Genomic DNA, 26,802 nt, shown 5'->3' on the forward strand with positions numbered 1-26,802 from the left:
TTTTGAATTTGGTAAACCTCATTCTATGACGAATAACGCCAAATTCGAAAAAGCTATATCAAAATAAGTGCTGTGTAGACACATATTTCAAAATAGGGGGCCTTCAGCCTTCCCAGGGTGCCCTGGTGGCCACTCCAGCCTCAACCAAGAACACTCCCCCATCCCCAGAGCCCTTAAAGGGGTAGACTCTGGCCACAGTCACTGCCCCTGACCCAGTGGCCCCAAAACATGAGCCACTGGCAGCCAGCCCTCCACCGCTTCCCAGGAGCGGTCTGCCAGCTCCCAGGTGCCTGCCATGGCCTGAAGAAGGTGGGCGCCTTCCTGGTTCAGGGTGGAGATCATGGACCTTATTCAGGTTTGGGGGGGATGCCCCCAACATCCATGATCTCTGCTCTAGATGTAGGAATGTGGCCATCTATGGCAGGATAGCTGCCAGCCTGGCCACCAAAGGCCACATGTGATTCCAGGAGCAGGTTTGCATGACAATCAAGCTGGTCCGGCGAGACCCCCAACCCTGAGCCCTCAGCTTTCCCTCCCCGTTCTTCCCCTTGCTTCCCCCTTCCAGGTCCCTCCTCCCAGGTTTCCCCCTCCCCTCTCCCACCCTCTCTTCTCCCTTCTCCCACTTCCTTTCCCCAGTCTCACCAGAGTTTCATTCCCTCCCCCTCATTTTTGTTAAATAAAGAGAGTTTGTGTTCATGAAAATACATGTATTTTATTTGACATCAGGAAGGGGGAGTAGGGAGGGGTAAAGGAAGGACGTGAGGGAGGAATGAGGCACAAGCCCCCAGTGGGGCAGAGCAGGGAGGCTCTTAGTGCTCCTCAGGGTGGAAGCTCTCCCACAGGGCCACCTGGATACTGACAGCCCCCGATGGACCTCCCGGATTGCAGCCTGCAGAAAGTGAAGCCTGCAGAAAGTGTGTCCAAGAGAAGCACCAGAGTGCCCAGGTGCTGCTCTGGCTCCAGGTTGCAGAGTGTTGTGGCGTCCCGAGTGAGGGCAACCAATGCACGCAGAGACAAAATGCTTTGCTGTCCCTCATCGAGGTAGGCAAGCAAGCAGGGAAACCTGGGAACTGGCTTTTCAGGGGGGGTCCCTTTAAGCACAGACCTCAGATAGCCTCAGGCAGCAGCCCCATACAGTGAGTCCTGACCTGGTGCCCTGCTGGAAGTGGTTCCAGCCAGCCTTAAATGCGATTCAGAGTCCACTCAGTGTGGACACGCTATTTCGAAATAGCAAAATACTATTTCGAAATGCATTTTGTGTGTAGACACGTTATTTTGAAATAAGCTATTTCAAAATAACTATTTCAAAATAAGATATTTTGAAATAACACTGTAGTGTAAACATACCCACAGAGACCAATTTATTATACATTTTAATTTGGGGGGAGGGGGTGTAATCATTATGTCCCTTAAAAGCAAAATACAATTTAATTTGGAGTCCAGCTTCGATCATCTGAACCCAGTTATCTGTAACTTCTGGTTATCTGACATTCTGACGTGTTTTGTCCTCGGCACAAAAGTGACATGATTCTCTTCTCATTTGCACCAGTATAAATAGGAGTTAGCTTCTCTGAAGTAAAGGGATTACACCACAGGTGGCCAACCCATTACAGCGCAAAGAGCCGAGGGAAAGAAGTTGTTGAGCAAAAAAACAAATAAATGAAAAAAACCCGTATTCCTTTAAGAGCCACGTGTGGCCCAACCAGGCTTCCATCGGCTGCAGCGTCAGATCTCACTGCCCTAAGCAGAGCCCTGACCAGACAAGGAAAAAGGTCAGAGCAGGGGAACGCAGAACAGCTGTGGGTGCGGGAGCCGCAATTTTTCCTTTGAAGAGCTGCATGTGGCTTGCGAGCCGCGGGCTGGCCACCCCTGGATTACACCAATGTAAAAGAAATGTAAGTCAGAGATGAGAAGGACCAGAAGCAGCTAGGATTGCCAGCTGTCCAGTTTTGAACCGGACAATCCAGTATTTGAGCTTTCTGTTCAGGAAACCAACAGAAATGAGAAAATATAAATGTCCGGTATTTTCTAAATAAGATGTAATGTAGATTGTGATGTAATGTCAAGTGCGTTAGGTATTTATGTTGAAACATCTGGCAACCCAAGAAGCAGCTACAGCAGGGTTCCCTGGGTATTTGCAGAACCATCTTCAGTTTTAACTGGATTTCTTTGGCCTATACTAATTAGCTGTTTGTTCCAACTCTTCCCCTCCCTCACAGTTTCTTCCACCTGTGTCACTCCACATCTACCATTGTTATCCTCTTCTCACCTGCCCTGTTCCCATTATCCCCTTCCCTTCTTTTGAGTGTGCCTTGGTCCGACTGACAGGAACCATTAGAAGCCTCATGGTAAGTGGAGTGCCTTGCTAGGTCATGCCGGTACTGATGGGACCGCCAATGTAGACATAAGATCGCACCAATGTAGACACAACCTCTATGTTTACCAGAGTACCAAAGCATCTTTCCAAGCGCGAAACCCCATGCCTGAGGCTCTGGATATATCATGCTCATATGTAGGTGGTATGTGTGTAAAGACACCTCCCATAGTTGCCAAATAAGCATGCTCCAGCTGGCTGGGAGAAGACATGAGTGGTGCACTGCCTCAGCCTCCTTCCCCCTGCTCCTGTCCGCGGGGGAAGGCTGGGGCTGATTTCTCTCCTCCCCCAGGAGCAAGGGCTGGGCCTCGCCCTGGGGTGGGGAATCAGCCCCAGCCTTCCCCCAACTGGAGAACCCTTACTTGGGGAACCAGGGGGAATGTTCTCACCCTTGTGGTCCACATTTACAAAAAAAAGCAGCCCCCACAGAAATGCCTGCGTCTGGGCCTGTATATTACAGTCTCTTTCAGCCCTGAGTAACAATACTTTAAATCTTTAGCTATTTACTAGTGAGCTAAGCTTAGGAATGTGTCTTTTGAGCATGAGATTGCAAGCTGACAAGTGACTGGCACGCCCAGTGAGAGTTGACACGTCTGGCAGGGGCAGGAGCTCTCCCCTGCTAAGGGGCCACCCTTGTGACTTCAGCTCCATGTAAAGGCCCCCTTCCAGGGGTAAGCCAGGCGCTGGGTCTAGAGGGGCTGAGGCTGGGGGGCTGCACCCCTTGGCTTGACGTGGTTCCCAGCATATACGGGGTTTGCTGTTTGGTTCAGGGGCTCTCCGCCCCCACCCTATGAAAACTAGGAGTCCGCCCAGGCTGCAGTCCCGGCGCTGGCCCGCAGGGCGCTCTGCGCTCCAGGCTGAGGCGCGGCTTCGTCAAGAGCTTCCTCCTCGCCGCCCTCCCCTGCGCGGCGGTTGATAGCAAGCCGGCGCGAGGGGCAGGGCTGCGCGCGGGGGCAGGCCCGGCCAGGCGCGGAGGGAGGGCGGCCTCTCAAGATGGCGGCGGCCGTGGAGCCGGAGCCGCAGCCCCTGAGCCTGGAGCTGCTGCCCACCGACCCGCTGCTGCTCATCCTGAGCTTCCTGGACTACCGGGACCTCCTGAGGTAGGCGCGGGGGCTCCGGGCGCCTCTGCGCTGCGGGCAGCTCCCCGGGGGCCAGACGCGCCTCAGCCGCTACCTGCCCTCAGCTGCTGGGCTGGGGCGGCGCCTCCCGGGCGGGCGCTGATGCGGCTCGGCCGGCGGTAGCTGCCCTGGAGGTGTGGGCGGCCAGCGGAGCCGGGGCTCTCGCTGCCCGTGCGGCGCCTCCCGGGGCAGGGGAGGGAGGGACGTAGAGTCGCGCAGCGAGGGGATGTTGCGGTGCCCCCGCCCCGTGCTGCGCCAACAGGTGTCTTCTCCCTGACCGCGCCCCCGGGTGGGGCTGGCAGCCTGCGCGCGGTGCCCCCAGCGCCGGCCTGAGCTGCTGCCCCCGCGCCCGGGGATTCTCCTGGCTTCAGCACAGCAGCGCTGGGTTGCTGTCCAGCCCTGCGCCCCGCCTGGCCTCAGACTTGGCTCCCCTCGCTTGAGCGTCCCGGGGCGCTGCAGGGAAACGTTTAGTGCAAGTTGAGGCTCAGCGTGCCGTGAGCACAGGACATTGGTGCGGCAAACACGGTACGGAGAAGACGGTTTCAGTTCTTCAGGTGTGATTGCTGGGAGTTTGGGTTATTTAGCCAGTTCTTAATCCCTTTAATGTGTTGAATGTTGCGTAGTGTGTTCTTAAACAGAACATCATGCCCCACTAAATAAACTGCCTTACAGAAGTCTATGTGTGTTGTGTTTTCCACACAGATACCATACATATTTATAAGTGGAATTAAGAAGGATGATATGATTATGTCATATGAGGATCAAATGTTTTCCAGTTCTGTCTTGTCTAGTCTAATCTAATCTAAACACAAGGTAACTTGCAACTAAGAGTGCCAAAGAATTGGCTGAGGATATCTCTTGTCTGCTAATGTAAAATTTTAATATAGCTTGGAATACGTTGGAAATTCCAGAAGACTGAAAAAAATCCAGTATTCCTACAGGACAAGTGGGATTAGCTGGGTGACTGTAGATTGGCTAGTTTGATATCAATCCTTGACAGACTAATGTGAGAGCTGATACTAGGGATGTTAAATTGTGCATAATCAACTAATTGAGTAGTCGATAAGGGGGAAATTGCAGAGCCCCAGTGGAGTTTTTGCCTAGCCTGGGAGCTAATCCCTTTGTGCTTCTGCCTTTTAAAGGTAGTTAGAGCCACCAGGTTCTTAATACCTTTAAAAGGCAGAGGCATTGCTGGGGGACTAGGTACGAACTGGGAATCAGCTGTCCTGGCTCTATCCCAGTACCTGCTCTCTTCCTCCCCCCTCCCCTCAGCATTTCATTTTAAAAGCAGATGTGCAGCAGGAGGGAGGAGAGGGAAGACTAGGAGCTAGCTTGGTTAGCTGAGATTCCCAGTTTGCTCCCAGTCCCACCCACAACCCCTCTCCACTGTGCTGCTGCTTTTTAAATGAGTTAAGAGTCGTGAGGCTTGCGCCAGGTCCCCTGCTCTGCCTTTTCTGCCCCCCTCACCCTGGAGACAGTGCTGGGGAGAGCCCCAGTACTGGCTTCTGCTTCCCCTCCCCCCGCCTCTCTCTGATAGAGGCAGTGTGGGGGGAAAAGGGGGAAGCGACTAGTCAAGTCACTACTCGACAAGCATATGCTTGGAGGATAGTCGAACAGTCACTTACATCCCTAGCTGATACAGGATTTAACTGATAATTATATTCTTAGCCTATAACTCTGTAATGCAAATTCACATGGCTTTATGGAAAATAATGGTAGATAATAGGAACTGTGTAGATGATGTAATATATGTAGACATCTGTATATGATTTCATGTGGCATGACTTTCTGTGTAAGGAAGTACTGTACAATATTAATTAAGCATATATTAAATGGATTAGGAGCTGGCTAAATAATAGATCTCTAAGTAGCTATCACTGTGGAATAATGAGTGGCTATGATCCTAGTGGAGGTCTACCGGGATAGGTACCAGGTTTGGCACTATTCAACACTTTTATCAATGATGGAAAGTAAATGTACAATCAGTGTGGATAAAATTTGTGGAAGACAGACTGGGGGGAGTGATAAATAATGAAAAGAGGAGAATCATAGAAACTGAGAATCATGGAACAGTAGACCTGGAAGGGACCTTGAGAGGTCATCTAGTCCAGTCCCCTGCCCTCACAGCAGGACCAAGCACTATCTAGACCATCCCTGACAGATGTCTGTCCAGCCTGCTCTTAAATATCTCCAGTGATGGAGATTCCACAACCTCCCTAGGCAACTTATTCCATGGGTTAACCACCCTGACAGGAAGTTTTCCCTCATGTCCATCCTAAACCTCCCTTGCTGCAGTTTAAGCCTATTGCTTCTTGTCCTATCGCTGGACCATTTGGTAACCTGGGTCCAGTCAAACAAATATTTAAATAAAGATAAAAGCAAAGAGACATATCTAGGAAAAAGGAATGTGGTCTGTACTTGCAACATTAGGGACTGCAAGTTATATGGATCAGAGTGGACAAGCATTTGAGTATGAACTCCTAGTGCGGTGGCCAAAAGGTTAATGCAACCCTGGGATATATAAACAGGGATGGGAGAGAATAGGAATAAGGAGTCGCCAAGGATGTTAAGGACTAGTCGACTATCTGATAAGCAAATGCTTATTGGACAGTCAGTCAACTAGTTGATTCCCCTCCCTTGCTGCCTCTATCAGAGGGGGAGCAGAAGGGGTACTTCAAAGCGGCAGCACAGCTGAGCCGGGGATCAGCTGTGTGGCCGCTTTGAAACCCCAAGATGGAGTTTCAAAGGGGGGAGCTGCCGCACAGCTAATCCGCGGCTCGGCTGTGCGGTGCTGCCCCTTTGCAACACCCCAGGGTCAGCTGGGGACTCAATTAACCGCAATTTAACATCTTTACTCTAGAGCTGTGCCTACACTAGCAAGTCTCACCCACTTTGCAGCAGTAGTGAAGACATTTGCCAGATTAATTTGTCATTATTTAGTGATGCTGGTGGTGGATTATAGTGACTGCCAGTTGATACCACACATAACACTATTCTGTAGCTGGAGAGGGTAACCCTTCCACCATTTCTAGAATCCTGTTCTTGCTTGCGTATTTATCAGGATTAAAAATGTGCTTTTCTGACTTGTTCTGTAACATTTATTGTCCTCTCCTTACTTAGACAGACAAGATGGCCTTGTTACAATGTGTTAATGACAATTATATTACATTTTAAATGGTTTGTGCTCTCTTTAAAAAAAAAAAGTTGAAATTTGGTAACATTTTAAAGCTCTAACATTCATTTCATGACATAATCTTAAATGTGTTAATATCTTGACTTGCATTTGTCCTTTAATGTTACTATTATTTATAATCAGACTTAACACAGGCTTGTATTTATAGCTGTTGCCATGTAAGTCGAAGATTAAATCAGCTATCCAGTCATGATCCATTGTGGAAAAGACACTGCAAGAAATACTGGCTCTTATCTGAGTAAGTACGGGTGTTTTCTTAAGAACAAAACGTTTAGTTTGCAGTAATCCTTTTGAACTAGTTCATTTGGCTAATAGCACTAGTTTTGCATAAGATTTTTCAGACTAATATTGCTTTGTAGCCTCTTGTGGTCTTTAAGTAATGCTTTATAGATACAATATTTCCAGAAGATGAGATAAGCTGCACTTTGATATAAACTGAACAAAGCTAATTTCAGTTATAGAAGATACTACCAGAGATCTGTTTAATATTGTTACTCTTATGTTATATGGTGGATTTGACCTCGTCTGTGGGAATGCCTCAGCTCCCTACTTGAGATGGAATCAGAGAGCCATTCATATAACTTTTACTTGGTGCCACATTTTGTGTGGTACTTTTTTCAGACAAAAACCCTGTCCCAAAGAACTTAAAACTAAGACCATGATCCTGCAAATGTTTTGTATGGATGATACTCCACTGACTTGATTAAAGTGCTGAGGTGAGCTGTAGCCCCTACCACCACCAGGGAGCCCTGACCAGGACAGAAATCCGAGCCCAGCAGTGGTAAGAATTAAAGATGTTAAGGACTAGTCAAGTAGCCGATAAGCAAATGCTTATCAGATAATCGAGTCGACTAGTCGCTTCACCCCCCTTGCTGCCTCTATCTGATAGAGGCAGAAAAGGGGGAGGGAGAAGGGATACTTCAAAGTGGCAGTGCTGCACAGAGCCTGGGGTACGGGATCTATGCAGCTGATTCTGGGCTCTGTGCGGCACTGCTGCTTTGAAATGCCATGGGGGCGTTTCAAAGCAGCAGCACTGCGTGAAGCCTGGGGTCAGCTGTGCGGCATTGCCCCTTTGAAATGCCGCCATGGTGTTTCAAAGCAGCAGCACCATGTGGAGCCTGGGGTTAGCTGGGGACTCCCTACCTGACCCAGTGCTCTGTGCTGCATTTCCACAGAACCTGGAGTCAGCTGGGGACTCCTCAGCTGATCCTGGGCTCCCTGCGGTGCTGCGACTTTGAAATGCACTAGAGCTCCCCCTCCCCACACACATCGGGGACTCTTGTATATTTCAAAGCTGGTATTCTGTGTGCAGCCTGGGGCCAATGGGAAGTCCCACTGACTCCAGGCTCCATCTGGAGTTCCAAAGGTGGAATGCAGAAGTGTCTATCGACTAGTCAAGTAGTCAATGGAAATTCCATCAACTACTATACTAGTAAGTTAATGGATATTTAACATCCTAAGTAAGAACTGCCTAGAGAGCCGGAGATTGTGGGGAGCCCTGGAGCCTCCATCTAGCCTGGGTGTGTACCCTAAGGGTGGGGCTGCTCTTGGGCACCCAGGTCAGGTACAGGGTTTGAGGTTCTCTGCAGTAGCTTGGGCTGCCTAGCAGCTCTTAACATGATCTGCCTTCCAGCCAGAACAGAGGGCTTGATCCCAGAAAGAAGAGGAGGAGCAGGAGGTAGGGCAACAATTCCAGCACCAGTGGCTTTCACTTCTACATACATTCCAGTGCTTCTGTGGGGAGGCATGGGACCCCTGGGCCTGTGTTAATCTGCTGCTGGTCCCGACCCTCTGGCAGCTCTGGGACACTCAATGTTGGCAGATTAGGGGGCGGGGCTTCACTGATTAGGGGTCCTATAAAGGTAGCCTTCTAGTCAGGCAGCGGCATAGATAGCTGCAGCGGCACAGGAGCGAACAAACAGAGCTGTAAATGGGAGTTTGAGTGGGAGTTTGTAAAGGGAGTTTGCATATTGGAACTTGTTTGGAGTTTGTTTTTGCTGTGGAGAGGGTGTTTTGGTTTGTTCTTGTGTTCACCGGACTAATAGGATTTTGGTGAGAAAGTAGATAAAACACAGAGGCATTAGTGGCCATGGCCCAAGTAGTAGAGAACACAAGGAGGATGATTGGATGTGGTAGCTGCGGTATGTACATGATTCTGGAGGGGGTATCTGAAAGGAGTTTTGTTTGTATGAAGTGCCGCCTGATAGAGCTGATGGAAGAAAAGATCCAAGGACTGGAGATGCAGGTGGAAACTCTGGTGGAGTTTAGAAGGGGGTTTGAGCAGATGATGGGGCAAAGGCATGACGTGGCTGAAGGGGAAAGCTTAGATATGCAGATGGAAGCAGGATCAAGGGCCTCAGAGGGGGGACTGCTGGGCGAAGAAAATGGACAGTGGAAGCATGTGACTCAGAGGGCCAGGCAGAGGAAAAGATGGGTCAGTGAAGGAAAAATAGAGCTCAAGAACAGGTATGTGGAGCTGGAAAATGAAGAAGGAGTACAGCAGGTAGATAATGAAGATGGAAGGGTAAGGAAGAAGAGAAGAGTGGCTAGTCCCATAGATAAAGGGGAAGACTTAATGGAGACAACACCAATAATGAGCATTAGGAGGATACAGGATGGGTTAAAGAGGATTACAAGGGAAAATAGGAATGACAAGGACTTGCAGCCAGAGGAAGCTAGAGATAGACCAGAGAATTTCACTGTCACTAGGAAAAGGCAGGTCTATGTGATAGGGGACTCCTTATTGAGAAGAATAGATAGGCCTGTAACCAGAGCTGATCCAGAGAATAGAAGGGTGTGCTGTCTGCCAGGTGCTAAGATACGAGATGTGGAACTGAGGTTGAAGAGGATTAAGGGAGCAGGAAGGAATCCATTGATCATCCTTCATGTAGGAATAAATGATACGGCTAGATTCTCGCTGGAACGAATTAAGAGAGACTATGCTAGGCTGGGGAGGATGCTCAAGGAAAATGAGGCTCAGGTGATCTTTAGTGGGATTCTGCCTGTTCCTAGAGAAGGACAACTAAGATGTGACAGGATTATGATAATCAATAGATGGCTTAGGCAGTGGTGCTATAAGGAGGGCTTTGGGATGTATGGTCACTGGGAGGCATTTATGGACAGAGGACTGTTCTCTAGAGATGGACTTCACCTAAGTAGGGAGGAAAATAGACTTCTAGGATGGAGGCTGGCTCAACTTGTTAAGAGAGCTTTAAACTAGGAATTTGGGGGAGACGGTTGGGAGATGCCCAGGTAATGTCTAGGCCAGATTTTAACACTGAGGGAGGAAAACGTAGTAAGAAACAATATAGCTGGGGGTAGGAGAATGAACATGAGGAAGGGTAGGGTGGATACTAGTCTAATAGGTCATATTGGAGGTATAACGTCCGTGCGAAATTGGGTAAAGAATGTGAATGAGGCCAAACAGCAAAAATTAAGATGTTTGTACACCAATGCAAGGAGCCTAGGGAACAAAAAGGAGGAACTAGAGCTATTGGTCCAGGAAGTGAAACCAGATAATATAGGAATAACAGAAACCTGGTGGAATACTAGGCATGACTGGAATACAGGTATTGAAGGGTATGTGCTGTTTAGGAAAGACAGAAATAAGGGTAAAGGTGGTGGAGTCGCATTGTATATCAAAGATGAGGTAGCTTGTAAAGAAATAAAAAGTGATGGAATGGAGAAGACGGAGTCCGTTTGCGCAAAAATCACATTGGGGAAGAAAACTATCAGATCCTCCCCTGGGATAGTGCTTGGGGTGTGTTATAGACCACCAGGATCCAATTTGGATATGGATAGAGACCTCTTTAATGTTTTTAATGAAGTAAATACTCATGGAAACTGCATAATCATGGGAGATTTCAACTTTCCAGATATAGACTGGAGAACAAGTGCTAGTAATAATAATAGGGCTCAGATTTTCCTAGATGTGGTGATAGCCGATGAATTCCTTCGAGTAGTTGCTGAACCAACAAGGGGGGGATGCTATTTTAGATTTGGTTTTGGTGAGTAGCGAGGACCTCATAGATGAAATGGTGGTAGGAGACAGCCTTGGCTCGAGTGATCATGAGCTAATTCAGTTTAAATTAAATGGAAGGATAAACAAAAATAAATCTGAGACTAGGGTTTTTTATTTCAAAAGGGCTAACTTTAGTAAATTAAGGAAATTAGTTAGGGAAGTTGATTGGACTAAAGAAATTATGGATCTTAAAGTGGAGGAGGCCTGGAATTATTTTAAATTAAAGTTGCAGAAGCTGTCAGAAGCCTGTATCCCTAGAAAAGGGAAAAAAATTATAGGCAGGTGTGTTAAACCAAGGTGGATGAGCAAGCATCTCAGAGAGGTGATTAAGAGAAAGCAGAAAGCATATAAGGAGTAGAAAATGGGAGGGATCAGTAAAGAAAGCTACCTTATTGAGGTTAGAGCATGTAGGGATAAAGTGGGATAGAGTTGGACCTTGCAAAGGGAATTAAAACCAATAGTAAAAGGTTTTATAGCCATATAAATAGGAAGGGGGGGGGGGGGAAAGAAGTAGGACCGCTAATTACTAAGGATGGAGTGGAGGTTAAGGATAATCTAGGAATGGCCCAATATTTGAACAAATACTTTGCTTCAGTCTTTAATGAGGCTAATGAAGAGCTTAGGGATAATGGTAAGTTAACAAATGGGACTAAAGATAAGGAGGTAGATATTACCATATCCGAAGTAAAAGCCAAACTTGAACAGCTTAATGGGAGTAAATCGAGGTCCCAGATAATCTTCATCAAGAATATTAAAGGAACTGGCACATGAACTTGCAAGTCAATTAGCAAAATTTTTTAATAAATCTCTAAACTCAGGGGTTGTACCATTTGACTGGAGAATTGCTAATATAGTTCCGATTTTTAAGAAAGGGGAAAAAAAAGCGACCCGGGTAACTATAGGCCTGTTAGTTTGACATCTGTAGTATGTAAGATCCTGGAAAAAATTTTGAAGGAGAAAGTAGTTAGAGACATTGAGGCTAATGACAATTGGGACAAATTACAACATGGTTTTACGAAAGGCAGATCATGCCAAACCAACCTGATCTCCTTTTTTGAGAAAGTAACAGATTTTTTAGATAAAGGAAATGCAGTGGATCTAATCTACCTCGACTTTAGTAAGGCATTTGATACAGTACCACATGGGGAATTATTGGTTAAATTGGAAAAGATAGGGATTAATATGAAAGTTGAGAGGTGGATAAGCAACTGGTTAAAGGGGAGACTACAGCGGGTCATACTGAAAGGTGAACTGTCAGGTTGGAGGAAGGTTACTAGCGGAGTTCCTCAGGGATCAGTTTTGGGGCCAATTTTATTTAATCTTTTTATTGCTGATCTTGGCACCAAAAGTGGAAGTGTCCTAATAAAATTTGCGGATGACACAAAGTTGGGAGCTATTGCCAATTCAGAAAAGGATCGGGATATCATACAGGAAGATCTGGATGAGCTTGTAAATTGGAGTGATAGCAATAGGATGAAATTTAATAGTGAGAAGTGTAAGGTTATGCATATAGGGATTAATAACAAGAATTTTAGTTATAAGCTGGGGACACATCAGTTGGAAGTAACGGAGGAGGAGAAGGACCTCGGAGTCCTGGTTGATTATAGAATGACTGTGAGCCGCCATTGTGGCATGGCCATGAAAAAGGCTAATAACGATCTTGGGATGTATTAGGCGAGGTATTTCCAGTAGGGATAAGGAAGTGTTAGTGCCATTATACAAGGCATTGGTGAGAGCCCATTTGGAATACTGTGTGCAGTTCTGGTCTCCCATGTTTAAGAAGGATGAATTCAAACTGGAACAGGTACAAAGAAGGGCCACTAGGATGATCCGAGGAATGGAAAACCTGTCTTATGAAAGGAGACTCAAGGAGCTTGGCTTGTTTACTTTAACCAAAAGAAGGCTGAGGGGGGACATGATTGCACTCTTTAAATATATTAGAGGGATAAATACTAGGGAGGGAGAGGAATTATTTAAGCTTAATACCAATGTGGACACAAGAACAAATGGATATAAGCTGGCTAGTAGGAAGTTTAGACTTGAGATTAGACGAAGGTTTCTAACCATTAGAGGAGTGAAGTTCTGGAACGGCCTTCCAAGGGAAGTAGTGGGGGCAAAAGATCTATCTGGTTTCAAGATTAAACTAGATGGGTTTATGAAGGGGATGGTTTGATGAGATAACATGATCTTGGTAACTAATTGACCATTCATTATCAGTGGGAAATAGGTCAATGGAGGGATGATAGGAGTTACTATAGAGAACTTTCTGGGTGTCTGGCTGATGAGTCTTGCCCACATGCTCAGGGTTTAGCTGATCGCCATATTTGGGGTCAGGAAGGAATTTTCCTCCAGGGTAGATTGGCAGAGGCCCTGGAGGTTTTTCGCCTTTCTCTGTAGCATGGAAGATCACAGCTAGAGGATTCTCTGCATCTTGGGGCCTTCAAAGTATTTGAAGGCTTCAATATCTGAGATATAGGTGAGAGGATTATTCTAGGAGGGGTGGGTGAGATTCTGTGGCCTGCACTGTGCAGGGGGTCAGACTAGATGATCATAATGGTCCCTTCTGGCCTTAGAGTCTGAGTCTATAAGAAGTAGCCTTAGTGGATGGGCCAAGCTATTGTATCCGAGGCTCTTAACTGGCAGTGCCAAGCATGCTGGTTTGATCTTAAACTTCTTTGTATTAAAAGATATAAGGTGATAATTATTTTGGGAGTCCATTTTCAGTGTTACTTACTTTGAGGCATGGTTGTTTTTTAAGTCTTATTTTTATGGGAGCTATTTTGAAAACTTAAGTAAGGACACATGCTTTCCCTTACCATGTTCTGACCACCTTTTCCTCACTCTGCTCCTCTAAATACTTCTTATTTTTGCCTAGAAGAATGAAGAGATTATTAAGAAACGCTCCACATTTTTACCTCTTCTGTTTCTTAATGTGTTCTGTTCCCTCTGTATGTATTTTAGATTGTGAACACTTGCAAGACTGAGGTTGTATCTTTAAATGCTGATCTATTCATTGCTGTTCTATAAATGAATAAAATCTGAATCCCCAGCTTGTTTGTCTCAATTTATAATGGATATTTGTTTTTTATTGCAGGAGGTGCTCTTGGGGAGGGAGGAGGTGCAAATTTAATCTACACATGAAACGTTTATTTTAGTTGACACCTCTGTTTTGTGACCTGGTTTCTGGTCTTGCAGTCCTTATTTAGGCAGAATTGAGAGAGGACTGCAAGATTGGACTTTTTCTTTACTTAAATACCTCTGTGCATACAAATAAAATTGATCTGATTTGGTTTTCTACAAGTTCCTGGGCTTAATAAATGGCCAAAGGGTGACTAACGAAGCAGCATATCTGAGTTATCCTAGAAAAATGGCTGAAATGTAGTTACCTGAAAAATAAACTTAAAAGATGCATAGTTCTTGAAGTAATTGAACATCCATACCTTCATAGAACTGAAGTTGTATCTATGCACACTTTTATAACCTAATGCAGGGGTGGCCAACCTGTGGCACTGGAGCCACCTGTAGCTCTTCTGAAGTTAATACATGGCTCCTTGCTCAGGCATGGACTCTGGGACTGCAGCTACAGGTCCCAACTTTCCAGTGCTCAATTCCTGGCTCCATCACCTCCTCCAAGTGTATTGTGCCCTTGTTCCTTCTCTCCCCCACGGAGTCTCCTGAGTGCAATGAAACAGCTGATTGCTGTGGGCAGGAGGTACAGAGAAGGAAGAGGAGGCACTGATCGGTGGGGCTGCTAGTGGGCAAAAGATGATGGTGACTTCTGTAGCTCCATAACTGTAGCTCTTTGGCAATGTACATTGGTAAACAGTGGCTCTTTCTCAGGCTCATGTTGGCCACCCCTGACCTAATGTTGCTTCACAAAAGTTTTTTTTTTCGAATGTAAATTTGTTAGACTAGAAACTTATATTTTTATTCTTGTCTCTTCAGGGCAGAGAAGACACAGCGAAATCAGAGCTGGAAGGCTATCTTCCTAAGTATTTACTCTGATTTAGGAAGGTATATTCAGCATTATGCTACTCTTAAAAAAGCCTGGGATGATCTAGAGAAATACTTGGGACAGCGGTGTCCCCGGATGATTGGTTCTTTGAAAGGTACCGTATAAACGCTTCTTTAATTTTTAAAGCCTAGATAGATAGATACTCTTCAACTTTTACGCCTATTCCACAATCTAGGTTTACTGCATAAGCCAACTTTTATTAAACTCAACTCCAAAAATATTACCCCATCTTAAAAGTGGTCCTGACCTTCCCTTTCCTTCACTGAATTTCCAAACTTGTTGGGCAAGCGTGAGAAAACATATGGGAATCTTGTCTGTCCTGAAGGCCTTCAAATCCAGGGTCAAGTGAACCAAGGCATGAAGTGAAGTTCAGAATTGATCGTCTTCGTGAGTGACCTTGGCTGCCCAGGTCCGTCTTTATTACATTAGTGTACATGTTTTAAGAGTTATGGGGAGAAGGTGAATTATTAAGTAGTCATGTCCGCAAAGTGTCATAAATTCAACAGGGGAGCTGTTTGTAGACAGCACAGATTCCAAAGCACTGACAAAAACCTGGCTGCTACTTATATGCCTTCCTCAACACCTGGAACTCCTGCAGACACCTACTGTGTTTGCTGCAGCACCATTATCTTGAGGAATAGTTATGATGTATGCTACCCAGCTACATTTTAAGAAGTCTGAGATGGGGGTGAGGTATTCTGATTTCCTTGAGCAAATACTTCAGGCAAGGATAAAAGGGCTTAGTTCAAGTTGCATGACTGTTATGTGGGAAGTGTCACCCTGCATTTCTTGGTTTTTCTAATATGGTTTCTTCTTTCTTATATTAATCTTCTTAACTCTACATGTCTTTGTTTTGGAATTTTTTAATTTTAGGAATCTAGGCTGGGATTCTCAAAGGAACCTAAGGGAATTTTTAAGGGACTCAGCTGCCTAACTGTCTTAGGCTGCTTTGAAAATCCCAACTCTTCTATGTTCTAGAAGACTCAAATAGCTCGGGGTAGTGTAGAAGAAGGGATGACTAGGCTTCTATGCTCAGACAATTCCTTACTATGCCACATGCTCCCTGTGTGAGCAAGTCACTTTGTGTCTGTGCCAGTTCCCTCCCTGTGAAATGAGGATAATAGTACTTCCTACCCCACAGAAGTGTTGAGGATAAATACATTAAAGATCAAGGCACTTGCATGCTGCAGTAATAAGTGCCACGTTTCACATAAAATAGGGTTGAGGTTCTGAAATCTTAACTTCATGTTAACTACTTTTTCTTGTTTCTGTGTTTTCTTTTATCTGGCTAGTCTTTCACAACTATGTATCTGGATCAGAGGTGGATCCAAGCTGGGCCCTGCTGCCCAGAACCGGTGCTTAACTAGTCAAACAAATAATTTAACTGGTTAACTATTCTGGGCGATTTTTACGTGTCTAATCACTAGGTTGTGATATTTTCTTAAATTACGAATAGTTAAACATATTTCATTCCAAATACTTACAGTGACTATTACATTTTGTGGTTTTGCTACCTCATTTGCCTCAGGGATATAAGCAGCTAATCGACTATCCAATAAGCATAAGCTTATCGGATAGTCGACTATTGATGCGATTAGTCGCTCCCCTCCCCTTGCTGCTTTTATCAGAGGCAGCAGGAGCCAGTGCTGGGGGAGCCGGCTTAAGAGCCGGTTCCCCCAAGCACTGTCTCTGTCTGGGACAGGGGAAGTAGAGGCACAGAGGGAAACGGCGTGAGCAGAGACTGAAGCAGTGTCCGCTCATGCCATTTCTGCTGCGATTTTGCTTTTGAAACGTACAAGAGCCCCACTCTAGTACATTTCAAAGACTCAGGTGCTGCAGAGAGCACAGGGCCAGTCCTCAGCCCCGGCAAGACTCTTGCTACACTTCAAAGGTGTAGCCATCCTTATAGACTAATCGAATAGTTAATCGAAATCCCATTGACTATTTCACTAGTTAGTTAATCTAAATTTAACATCCCTAGTCTCAGTATGCTTCAATTCAGTAATAATTTTTTTAAACCAGAAAGGACCATTAGATCATAAAATCTGACCTCCTGTATAATAGTGGCTATAGAATTTCATCTTGTTCCTGAATTGAGCCTAATAACTTTAATGTGACTTATATAAACACCAGGCCAAGTTCAGGAGTAACTCTACTGAAATTAAATGGATATAGTCCCATTGAGAAAATAATTGGCTAGACCTAGGAATTCATAACATAAGAAATATACATTATGTGCAGTGTAATCACAATTTTATATAGTGTGAAAAGCAGATGTCTTCTAGTATTTTGAAATAGACATTGTATCAGGAACTTAGAGTAATGGAAGAATCTCTGAGACTCATTTTTTTCATTGTCTTTTAACTGGACATTTAAAGACTCTATCTCCTCCTTCAGTGAAAATTTCTAAATTGAACCTCTAGTCCAGCACCCTCAGGTGCTGAGTCAGAGCATTTGCCAGACCATGGGAGGTCCATATTGTCTAGCAGCATTACCAACACTTCCACAGCTGACTAGGCTCTTACAAGACATTTAGTGGTGAATTAGAGCTAAATAACAGCACAGTACACTGAGAGCCAGAACTGATGGCTGCAAATAAACTTTATGGGACTAAGGAAAACTTGACCACACCCATGATAAGTGGCCATTGAGCTAATAAAATCATGCCAGACTAGAGAGGTTCAACCTGTATGGTATTTATCAAAAAAGGACATCTGAACAGGCCGTTCTTTTATGATAGCAACTAGGAGCTATTACACGGTTGGCTGAGAGTGGTCGAGTCAGGTCTAAGTCAACTAACTTACAGTGATGGGGGAAATGTTTCTTTAGTTTCATGGAAGATCTAAAAGTAAATCCCTTTGTTTCTCTAGTCAGTGCTGTTGAAACTCACCCTGATAGTCTTTTTACAATCTCTTAGGAAGCAGAAACAGACTACAGTAAAACTCCGATGGTCCGGCATCTGACGGTCTGGCACTCCTTATGATCCGGCACCATCAGGAACCCGGAAGTGCTCCGGGCAGCCGGACCATTGGAGCTGCTCTGCCCCCAGCTTCCCCGATTCAGCCGCTGCTAAAACTGACCACTGCTGAATCTGGGAAGCAGGGGGCAGAACAGCTGGAGTGCTGCCGGGTAGGTCCAGTAGAGCTGCCCCTCGGGGTTGCGGGACCAACCCGGCAGCACTCCAGCTGCTCTGCAGGCGTCCCAGATTCAGCCGCTGCTGAAACTGACCAGCAGCGGCTGAATCAGGGACTCCTGGGGCAGAGCCAGACTATCAGAAGGAAGGGCTATGAGGGGGTCTGAGGTAGCATCCCCCCACCCCATCCCAGACCCCTCATAGCCCCCCCTTCTGATAGTCCGGCATATCTGATAATCCGGCACCCCCTGGGTCTTAAAGGTGCCGGATTATCGGAAGTTTACTTTACTTCTATATCATGATCTGAATTTTGTGATATACAGGTAGTCTGTGTTACCTAACACACTAGCATACTTTTGGGATTAGTATCAAGTAATGAACTCCCTTTTGCTTGGACAAGGAGTTAATGGTACTTGTTAGGCATAATACAGAGAATAAGGACAAGTAGTATATAAAATAAAACTTTAAAAAGAATATTATTTGTACTATTATCAAGAGTCTCTTAAAAAATGCAACTTTTTGAATTGACAGTCACAATGGGATGAATAAGGAGAATGAGAACCATAATTCTGAATTTCTCTTGGGTATTTAGTAGGGCTGCTCTTAAAACATTTTTTTATTCACTCTTCTTTTGTAACATTTGTCATGGCTCCTTCCCCACTCTGGCATGATAAATGCAGAAGTGGGGGCCAGCAAGTGTACCCCAAAGCCTTATCTACCAGGCTTTGGTATAAAACTTCCCCCCAAGATCTTAAAAACCTAGATCTTGGGAATAAAACTTCCGCTGCCACCACCCAAATGTTGATAAAGAAATCAGGGGAAAGATCATTTGGGAAATCTTACCCCTAAAATAAAAATCAAGGCACACAATTAACCACTGCCAGGTTAATAAAAAGAAAAGAAAGAACCTTTATTATTACAACAATATTCCTGTTGCAACCATAATGACTAGATAGGGAGGTAACAAAATATACTCATGGAGAAACTCCATGGGCCTAGAACTTAGTTACAAAGAAAAGCCAAAACATCTTTTAAACAGTGCCAGATCTCAGATCCCATACCCAATCCTTAAAACAATAAAACCTAACGGAACTGCCTAAACCAGGGGTGTCCAAACTTTTTTCAAAGAGGGCCAGATTTGATGAAGTGAACATGCGTGAGGGCCGACCATTTTGCCTGACATTCTTTGAACCATTAAAATTAAATGCAAATTAACTATTTTATGCAAAGTTTATTGCAAACGGCAAACGACATAACACCAACTATACATGTTGTGTCCAAATATATTTATAACTGATTTAGCCCAACTGACATTGAGATTTTACAATGTATTCATCTCAATTGAAAAAAAAACTTGCCTACACTAATGTGAAGGGTGAAACTGAGATCTGGACTGCAGTACATAGGCTACATGCCTACATGGTGGACTTTAGGACCGCAGCGGCTGCCATGGACGGCGGCGGCGCGGCCGGAAGCGGCGCCAGTCAGAGGAGCACCGGGGAGCCAGGAGAGGGGGAGGAAGCGGGGGCTGTCCCTGCACTCTCAGCCCCAAAGCGGAGTGCAGGGGCAGGGTTTGGGACCGCGGCGGCGGCGGCCCGAAGCGGCGCGCTGAGCGCGCCAGTTAAAAAAAGCACCGGGGAGCCGGGAGAAGCGGGGGGCCGTATTAAATCCGACCGCGGGCCGCATTTGGCCCGCGGGCCGGACTTTGGACATGCCTGGCCTAAACTTTACCCTACTCACAGAAAATGAAGAATGGTGTCTTGGAGAGAGAGAGACATGCTTGTCCCTCTCTGTAGCTGCAGAGCGCTCGCTGAGAGACAAAAGGGAGAAAAGGAAAAAAACCCAAATTCCTTTGTCCCAGTTTGAAAAATCCCACCTACATTCTTATTGGTCACTCCACCTGGCTAGGTGTAGTTAACCCCTTAATCCCCAGGCTGCTGGCTAACCCTCATAATCATGACAACATTAAATGTTGAAACCCTCTAGTCCTGGTGGTGGTTAGAAGGGGGCTTTAAATGAGCTGATTTTTATTTTTAAGTGTGCATTTTCCATTGCTACTAAAGCATAACAGAAAAATTTGACATCTAGTTAGGACAAATTCTGCTCTGACATGTAAAAGTGCAGCTCCACTGAAATGATGTAGCTGGCATTGAAACCAATGAGGTTTGCAAGTGACTGTGTAAATGAAAGCAACATTTGTCTCTTGTTGTCTTAAGAGATGCACCAAATTTTGTCAATTAAATTTGAGGTGGGGTTTACACATGATAAAGTACTTTAAGAAGGACTCAATTCACTGAGAGACTTTTTTGAAGCAACGGTTCTTGTTTCTGTTGTCTGAAGCTGCCACGCTAAAAATGTTTTTAATGTTTCCAGATAGTGTGCAGGAGAAAGATCTAGATGCCGTGGAAGCACAAATAGGTTGCAAACTCCCTGATGATTATCGATGTTCATTTCGTATTCATAATGGACAGAAGCTAGTTGTTCCTGGGTAAGGAGTTAAACATTCTATCAATTATGTTTGTTTGTTTATTTCTCTTCATAGTGGACATTTCAGGTAAACTGAGACATGAGTGAGGTTTGGAATGCCTGCTAAGCAGGCTATGCACAATATTATATACAGTATAGAAGTTAGGTTCTTTTAAAAGTTTTCCCCAACACTATAATAGCTGTGTTCTATCGTCAGCAGTGCTTTAGCAGTGAGACCTGGGCATCTAAGTGCCTTGCCAATAGATCTAGGATCCTAAATGCCCAAGTCACTTTTGAAAATGGGACTGACACTTTTTGAAAGTTATACATTCCGTAATTTGCAAAATTTTAGCTCTGGATATTTATGGCCCTCATTTACAGCCATATGTACAGAGTTATTCTGAATTCTCTGTTGTTCTGAGAGCCAAATTAGGCTGTTTTGCATCAGAATTTGCAAAATACATAGTTCAGATAAAATAGTCTGGGAACTAATTTCTGGACCTGACAATACAAGAATAGCTTTAAGTGAGAGAGGTAGAATTACCTGAAAAGTAGAAGGATAGAATGAAACTCTTAAACCCTACAAAATAAAAATATTTTTTAAATTTTCCATATAAAAATATGTAGTCTTTCTGAAATGTAAAATTTGACAACTATTCATGCCTTAAACAAGTAACTAAATATGGTTGCATATTTGTCCAGCCATGGGACCAGTGCATTTTAAAATCTGTCCAGTTTAGCACACTGGACTGTATTTGAGGAAAATGACAGGAGTGTTAGAACTACTATTGCCATGAATGGTAAAATGTGGGGAATCTAAGAGCATATTTGAGTTGGCTTTTGCATGTTTGTGGCCTTGCCATATTCTGGCTTCTCACTAGGTGGCAGCTTGAGCCTTTTTTGATGTCTTCACATCCTCATCCTAACACCAGGCATTTAAAAAGTAACCGACGAATTCCTCCTATTCATGAGGATGACTGTTCACATATAAGCAGGTATCCTAGAAGAGATTTTTCAAAAGGGAATTAGGCAGTGGGAGTGACTTGAGATGTTCACAGAAAGGCCATGTTGCCCTTGGAAAAAGTAATTTAACAAAAGCAAAGTGCCACGCCCTGATGTAATAGTATTGGTCAGGAAATGGTAAAAACTTCTGGAAATGCTATTCCGTGTGAACCGTAAGACCTATTATCCTGACTTAATATTACTGAAGTATCCAGACGACACATTTTCAGTGGAAATCTTGAAAGACCTAAAACAGTTTATTTAAGCATCTGATCTGTATTGCTTTTGACACTTCAGAAATTTCCAAAGCTGTTTACCTGTCACATCTGTAATACTTGCTTTGAACTGGGCATGGTGTGATTTCTTCCTTCTCTCCCCCTGCTCTTTGCTTCCAGTTACATTGCATTACAATTAAAGCACTTTCCAATGTCTTCCCGCAAACATGTTTTCACCACCCTATCTGCATTGAAAGATGTACACCTATTGCTAACCATGAGAGGCCTGAAAGTGCACTGGTTCTCTGGCTGGACAATATGCAATCATGTTTATTCACTTGTTTATGATATGGAGAATTGTCATTTGTGCATTGATCTTCCAGTAGCTCTATCAAATTGTGCCAGAAAAAACTATCAGAAGGCAACATATCAAAGTTTGATTATTATTTTAGGTGTCTGCTTTGTTTGTATTTAGCGTGCATTAATAACCTATAGCAGATTGGCCAGTTAATGCCAAACTAATTTTCACAGGTTTTACTGATGGAAAAAGAGAAGCATGCTTCATGTGGGTTTTCTTTTTCCTTCCAAATGTAACTGAATAACTTTCAAGGCTAAGTAAACCCTAAATGCAGATCCATAAATAGGCATCTCTTAAAATAATTGCTGGTGTTTTTCAGTAACTATTCTTAAGGGATGAGCAGAGTTGTTAAATTTTATTAGTTTCCTAACTTCTGTCTCAACACATTTTGTGGATGAATCTAGGTGGCACCATGTCTGTTAAGTAGTTACGTTACTGAAGTTGATGCTTATTAGCTTATAGAAATGAAGTATTCATGAATGTTCCTTTTTAGTACTGAAAGGAGTTGATGCAAAACTTGAAGTGCAGAATATAGTTCCAATTTCTACCTTGCGAAGCTGCTCCATTATGTTATTTTAGTCATGAGCAAATGGTTCAAGGCTGCTTTAACTTCTTGGGCAATTGGCAATCACCAGAATGTCCCAGAACTCCCTTCTTATTGTGCTAAATGTGGAAAAAGAGCAAGACAATATTAAAACCACATCATTTTTTTTCTTACAGAAAAGTCTGTAAGGCTGGTATTACGAATTGAAGACTTGATTCTGTAGCAGATATTATATTTGTGTGTCTCTGGGTATAAGTATGCCTAGCAATGGCAGAAGTAGACCTTAGAATAAGTTATTCATTGCGGTAAAGGTAGATGCTATCTTTGTATTATTACTCAAGTGCTCATTGTTTCTATTTTTTGTTGTCCTTTCTAAGGTTGATGGGCAGTATGGCTTTGTCCAATCACTATCGTTCAGAGGATTTATTGGATATTGACACAGCAGCTGGGGGATTTCAACAGCGTCTTGGTTTGAAACAATGCCTTCCTCTAACCTTTTGCATTCACACTGGCCTGAGTCAGTACATGGCTCTGGAAAGCGTGGAGGGTCGTAATAAATATGAGATCTTCTACCAATGTCCAGTAAGGAAGAAATGTTTATAGATGTATTTTTTAGATAAAACTGGCACTTATCTGTTTCCTGTCATAAGACATGCAACAGATATAATACTCATTAAACTGTTACATTATGAATGTTCTGTATATGAGAGCATTTAACTGGTAAATAAATGATGATGCCTTTGAGGAGTTGTCCTCAGGTGTACTAGGGATGTGAATGAGTAGTCGACTACCTGATAAACAGGAGCTTACTGGGTAGCACTATCAACTACTTTACCCTCCCCTCTCCAACCCGTTGCTACTCTGCACTCTTAAAGGGACAGAGAGGAGCTGGCATGCAAAGACACTGCTCAATCTCTGGACCCCCACCAGATCTCAGGACAACCCTCCCCTGCGCTGCCACTCTGCATTCTGAAAGGGACAGAGAAGCAGCAGCTGATCCCTCAGATCTCTCAGCACAAGCATCTCTCTCCTCCCCCACACACCCCTGGCAGCCATTCTACATTTTTAAAGGGACAGAGCAGTGGCAGCTCTTCCTGTGGATTTCTCTCAGCACAAGTCTGTCTTCTCCCCCCTTCCCCTGTTGCCATTCTGCACTCTTAAAGTGAGAGACCTGCAGAACTGGCTGCCGCTTTTCTGTGCCTTTCAGAATGCAGAGTGGCAGCGCGGGGGAGGGTTGTCCTGAGATTCTGGGGAGGAACAGAGACTGAGCCAGCACCTTTGTGCACCACTCCTCTCTGTCCCTTTAAGAGTGCAGAGTGGCAACAGGTGTGTGTGTGGGGGGAGGAAGGGTGTATCTTGTGCTGAGACCCGGAAGTCAGCCTTTCTCTAATGACGAGTCGATTAGTTAATGGAAATTCCATTGACTATTCAACTCGCAAATTAATCGCTACTTAACATCTCTAAGGTGTACAGCAAATTGCCCAAGAAGAATATTTAACACAACAGTGATGTGACTTTAGTGTGTGATGCGGTTAGTGATTATAGCAAATTCTTTGCAGATTAAGTCATAAATGGTAAAACTGTAATCTTCTTAATTTGGTAGAATTGTGAATGGCATGAATTTGTCCCAGTCTGCTTGAACAAATTTTCACTTGTTTTCACAACTTTTTCACTGTTAAACTTTTTCTTATGCATAGTGGGGGATTTTGTATTCAGTATCAAGTTACAGGTTTACTTCCTAGAAACAAAGACAAACAAAATCGAAAAACTGATATGGTACTCTTCTTGGGAAATATATAATGCTTACTCTACAATGAAAAAAAACCAAAATATCAGTCTGACATAACTCCATAGTGTATACATCAGTTATTTTGAAATATATTATTTTAAAATAACTCCCAAAACAAAAATTTTTAAATAACGATCTAGGTAGTATGAATGCTCACCTTGTTTCGAAATGAGGGGAGTTATTTCAAAATAACTCCTTAGTATAGACATGCCCTGATACTTTTGAGAGATCAATTTAATCTTTTTTTAAAGATTTATAAAAATTGCTTTTGATACTACAGCGATGGCGCCACCTTAATATCAGAGTCTGGTTATTCTCACTTGTACTGGTGTAATTCCATTGATTTCAGTGGAGTTTATGCCTGAGTCTCACTAGTGAAAGGAGAGACTCAAGCTCTTGGTTTCTGAACAGCTTTGTCTCTTTCAGGGATTAAAGTGGGATTATAGTTTTAAAAAGAGTTTGTCAAGATATCTCTTCAATAAGTGGTTCTGCTATCTGTTATATTTCATTGATAAAAATATTTTCTTGTTCTGATTAGAATTGCTTGTCCATTGTCACCAACACTATTCTTAGCATAAATCCCCAATTGGCATTTAGTAATCTATAGAAAATTCAGACACAAATTTCCTGAACTTCTCTATACCAAAGTTGAGTTTATAGCATTGCCAATTATAAATTAGGTTTTAAAATGTCTTTTCAGAACTTCCTAATTGGTCAGATTGTGTATTATTTACTAAACTATGCATTTGAAAAACATACGTCAAGGTTGTCTGGAACCCTTAAAAGTAAGGTCACTCACATTCAAGATTAAACTATTAAATATCTCTATACTAAAATTATTGCAGCACGTATTACTTGACATCACAGCATGCCTGCAATGACAGGCAACAATAGATACACCTTGGCTATAGTCTGAGTCTTAATTTCAATTAAAAAATTAAAACCCCTTTTCAAGTGGTTATTGAAACGGCTGATATAATTCTAGATGTCCATGCAATTCTCTGTGTATTTGCGAAGAAAGATTCAGGGAGTTTGGAACTCTCAAGTAAACTTTATTCTAGAACTTTAGCTGTTCAGATTTTCCTAGCTATTTTCCTTATGTGTAGCAGTTGGAGTTCAATGGGGACATTGAAAAAATCCTATGCACTTTTTTTGTTCTTCTAAATGTCTATTTTGCCTTTTTTATATTATGAAAAATTGAAGGCCTTTAAATGTTAATGTTTTTGTTCATTTGGAGACAGTACGGCTTCATCAGGAAGGGGAATGTAAAGATAGGTGTTCTGAAATGAGGTTGAATAAGTTTGCAGATTATTCTTCTAAAGTTGATTCATTTTTTAAAATGATACATAAAGCCTAATTTTCAAATGTGATCATCTTAGTGGAGTGTCCCAATTGTGTGCTTGAATGTTCAATTTGGCACTTAGACATTTGTGCCTTTAAATATTGATTTGAACATCAGTTCGTGGGATTTGGATGCTCTATTGAAGAAGCTAGGTTTGGGCCTAGATAATATTAGGAAAATATTCAGGTGTAGAGGATGGCAAGAAAAAAAATCAATCTTCTTTTCAACATACATAATTTTGTTTCCTTTTTCTAGGATCAGATGGCCCGTAATCCATCTGCTATTGATATGTTCATTACAGGTAAGAGCATGCTGTATTGGGGGAAAATATTCTTTCTAAAAATACCTTATTTAGAGATGTCAGCATGTCGAGCCACTTCAATCTGTCTTGATTTGCATATGTTCATGAAAAATTGTACATATGATTAGCATATTTGCACAATGTTTGACCTGCACAAAGTAAGCACTAATCTTGTACATGTATTCTTACTGCTCAGGCCTTTAGCCTCTATTGGAACTTGAACAATTAACTGAAATAAAAATTTATAAAACCATTTTATTTCCCTATTAATGCCTGTCATATTCTACCTCTGTTTTTTGAGTTATTCAACCCACTGGTCAGTCTGACAAAACACGCAGCACTTTTTAGGATACCCATCAGAGGAGCTGTCAGATATGTGATTTAAAAACAGCCTGAATGTAGCCTTGGAGAAGAAATTTTTAGTAACCTTTGCAACCATGTCAGAAGTTCGTATATATTGTGCCCTCAATTAAACTAAACATAATCATACCTGAAAGAAAACATTCCTGGATTCTTCTGGCGCACTCTAACTGTATCATTCAAAGCATAAAGGAGGGGAGAGGACGATTTCAGAGTCATGGCTATATAATAGGGCTGGGGACTATTGTAAGAAGTTTCTCATACTTTTTATACCTCTTCTACTGAAGGAAGACTCCAGTTAATTGAAATGATTTCCTATTGAGTGAAAAAGGTGCCTTAATGGATGTATAAATTATTTATATCCATGGTAACATGAATTATAGGTTGTTTTGGGTACAGCACCAATGATGCCATGCCATATGCTTTTTTTAATGGGGAAAAAGGAGAAGCGTGAGAAACTCATTAAAACTTCCTAAACTTTGGACTTGCAATGGCTGTGTATCGGAAAACACATCACTCATTCTACTCCAGAGGTAGCTGTATTTGCACTGCTGGGTGATGAAATCACTAT

General features: G+C 43.4%; 1 protein-coding gene across 1 annotated transcript in view; it reads left to right on the forward strand.

Annotated features, from left to right (window-relative positions):
* The first annotated feature begins 3,302 nt into the window (after window positions 1-3,302).
* FBXO3 (F-box protein 3) overlaps window positions 3,303-26,802 on the forward strand; it is a 34,163-nt gene continuing 10,663 nt past the window's right edge. Inside the window, exons 1-6 of the mRNA XM_075927668.1 lie at window positions 3,303-3,474; window positions 6,834-6,923; window positions 14,652-14,815; window positions 20,228-20,342; window positions 22,817-23,021; window positions 25,826-25,871. Of these exons, the coding sequence (XP_075783783.1) occupies window positions 3,368-3,474; window positions 6,834-6,923; window positions 14,652-14,815; window positions 20,228-20,342; window positions 22,817-23,021; window positions 25,826-25,871 (727 nt within the window). The 5' untranslated portion in view covers window positions 3,303-3,367. The remainder of the gene's footprint in view (window positions 3,475-6,833; window positions 6,924-14,651; window positions 14,816-20,227; window positions 20,343-22,816; window positions 23,022-25,825; window positions 25,872-26,802) is intronic.

The sequence above is a fragment of the Pelodiscus sinensis genome, chromosome 4 (assembly GCF_049634645.1).
Source record: "Pelodiscus sinensis isolate JC-2024 chromosome 4, ASM4963464v1, whole genome shotgun sequence".
NCBI lineage: Eukaryota > Metazoa > Chordata > Testudines > Trionychidae > Pelodiscus > Pelodiscus sinensis.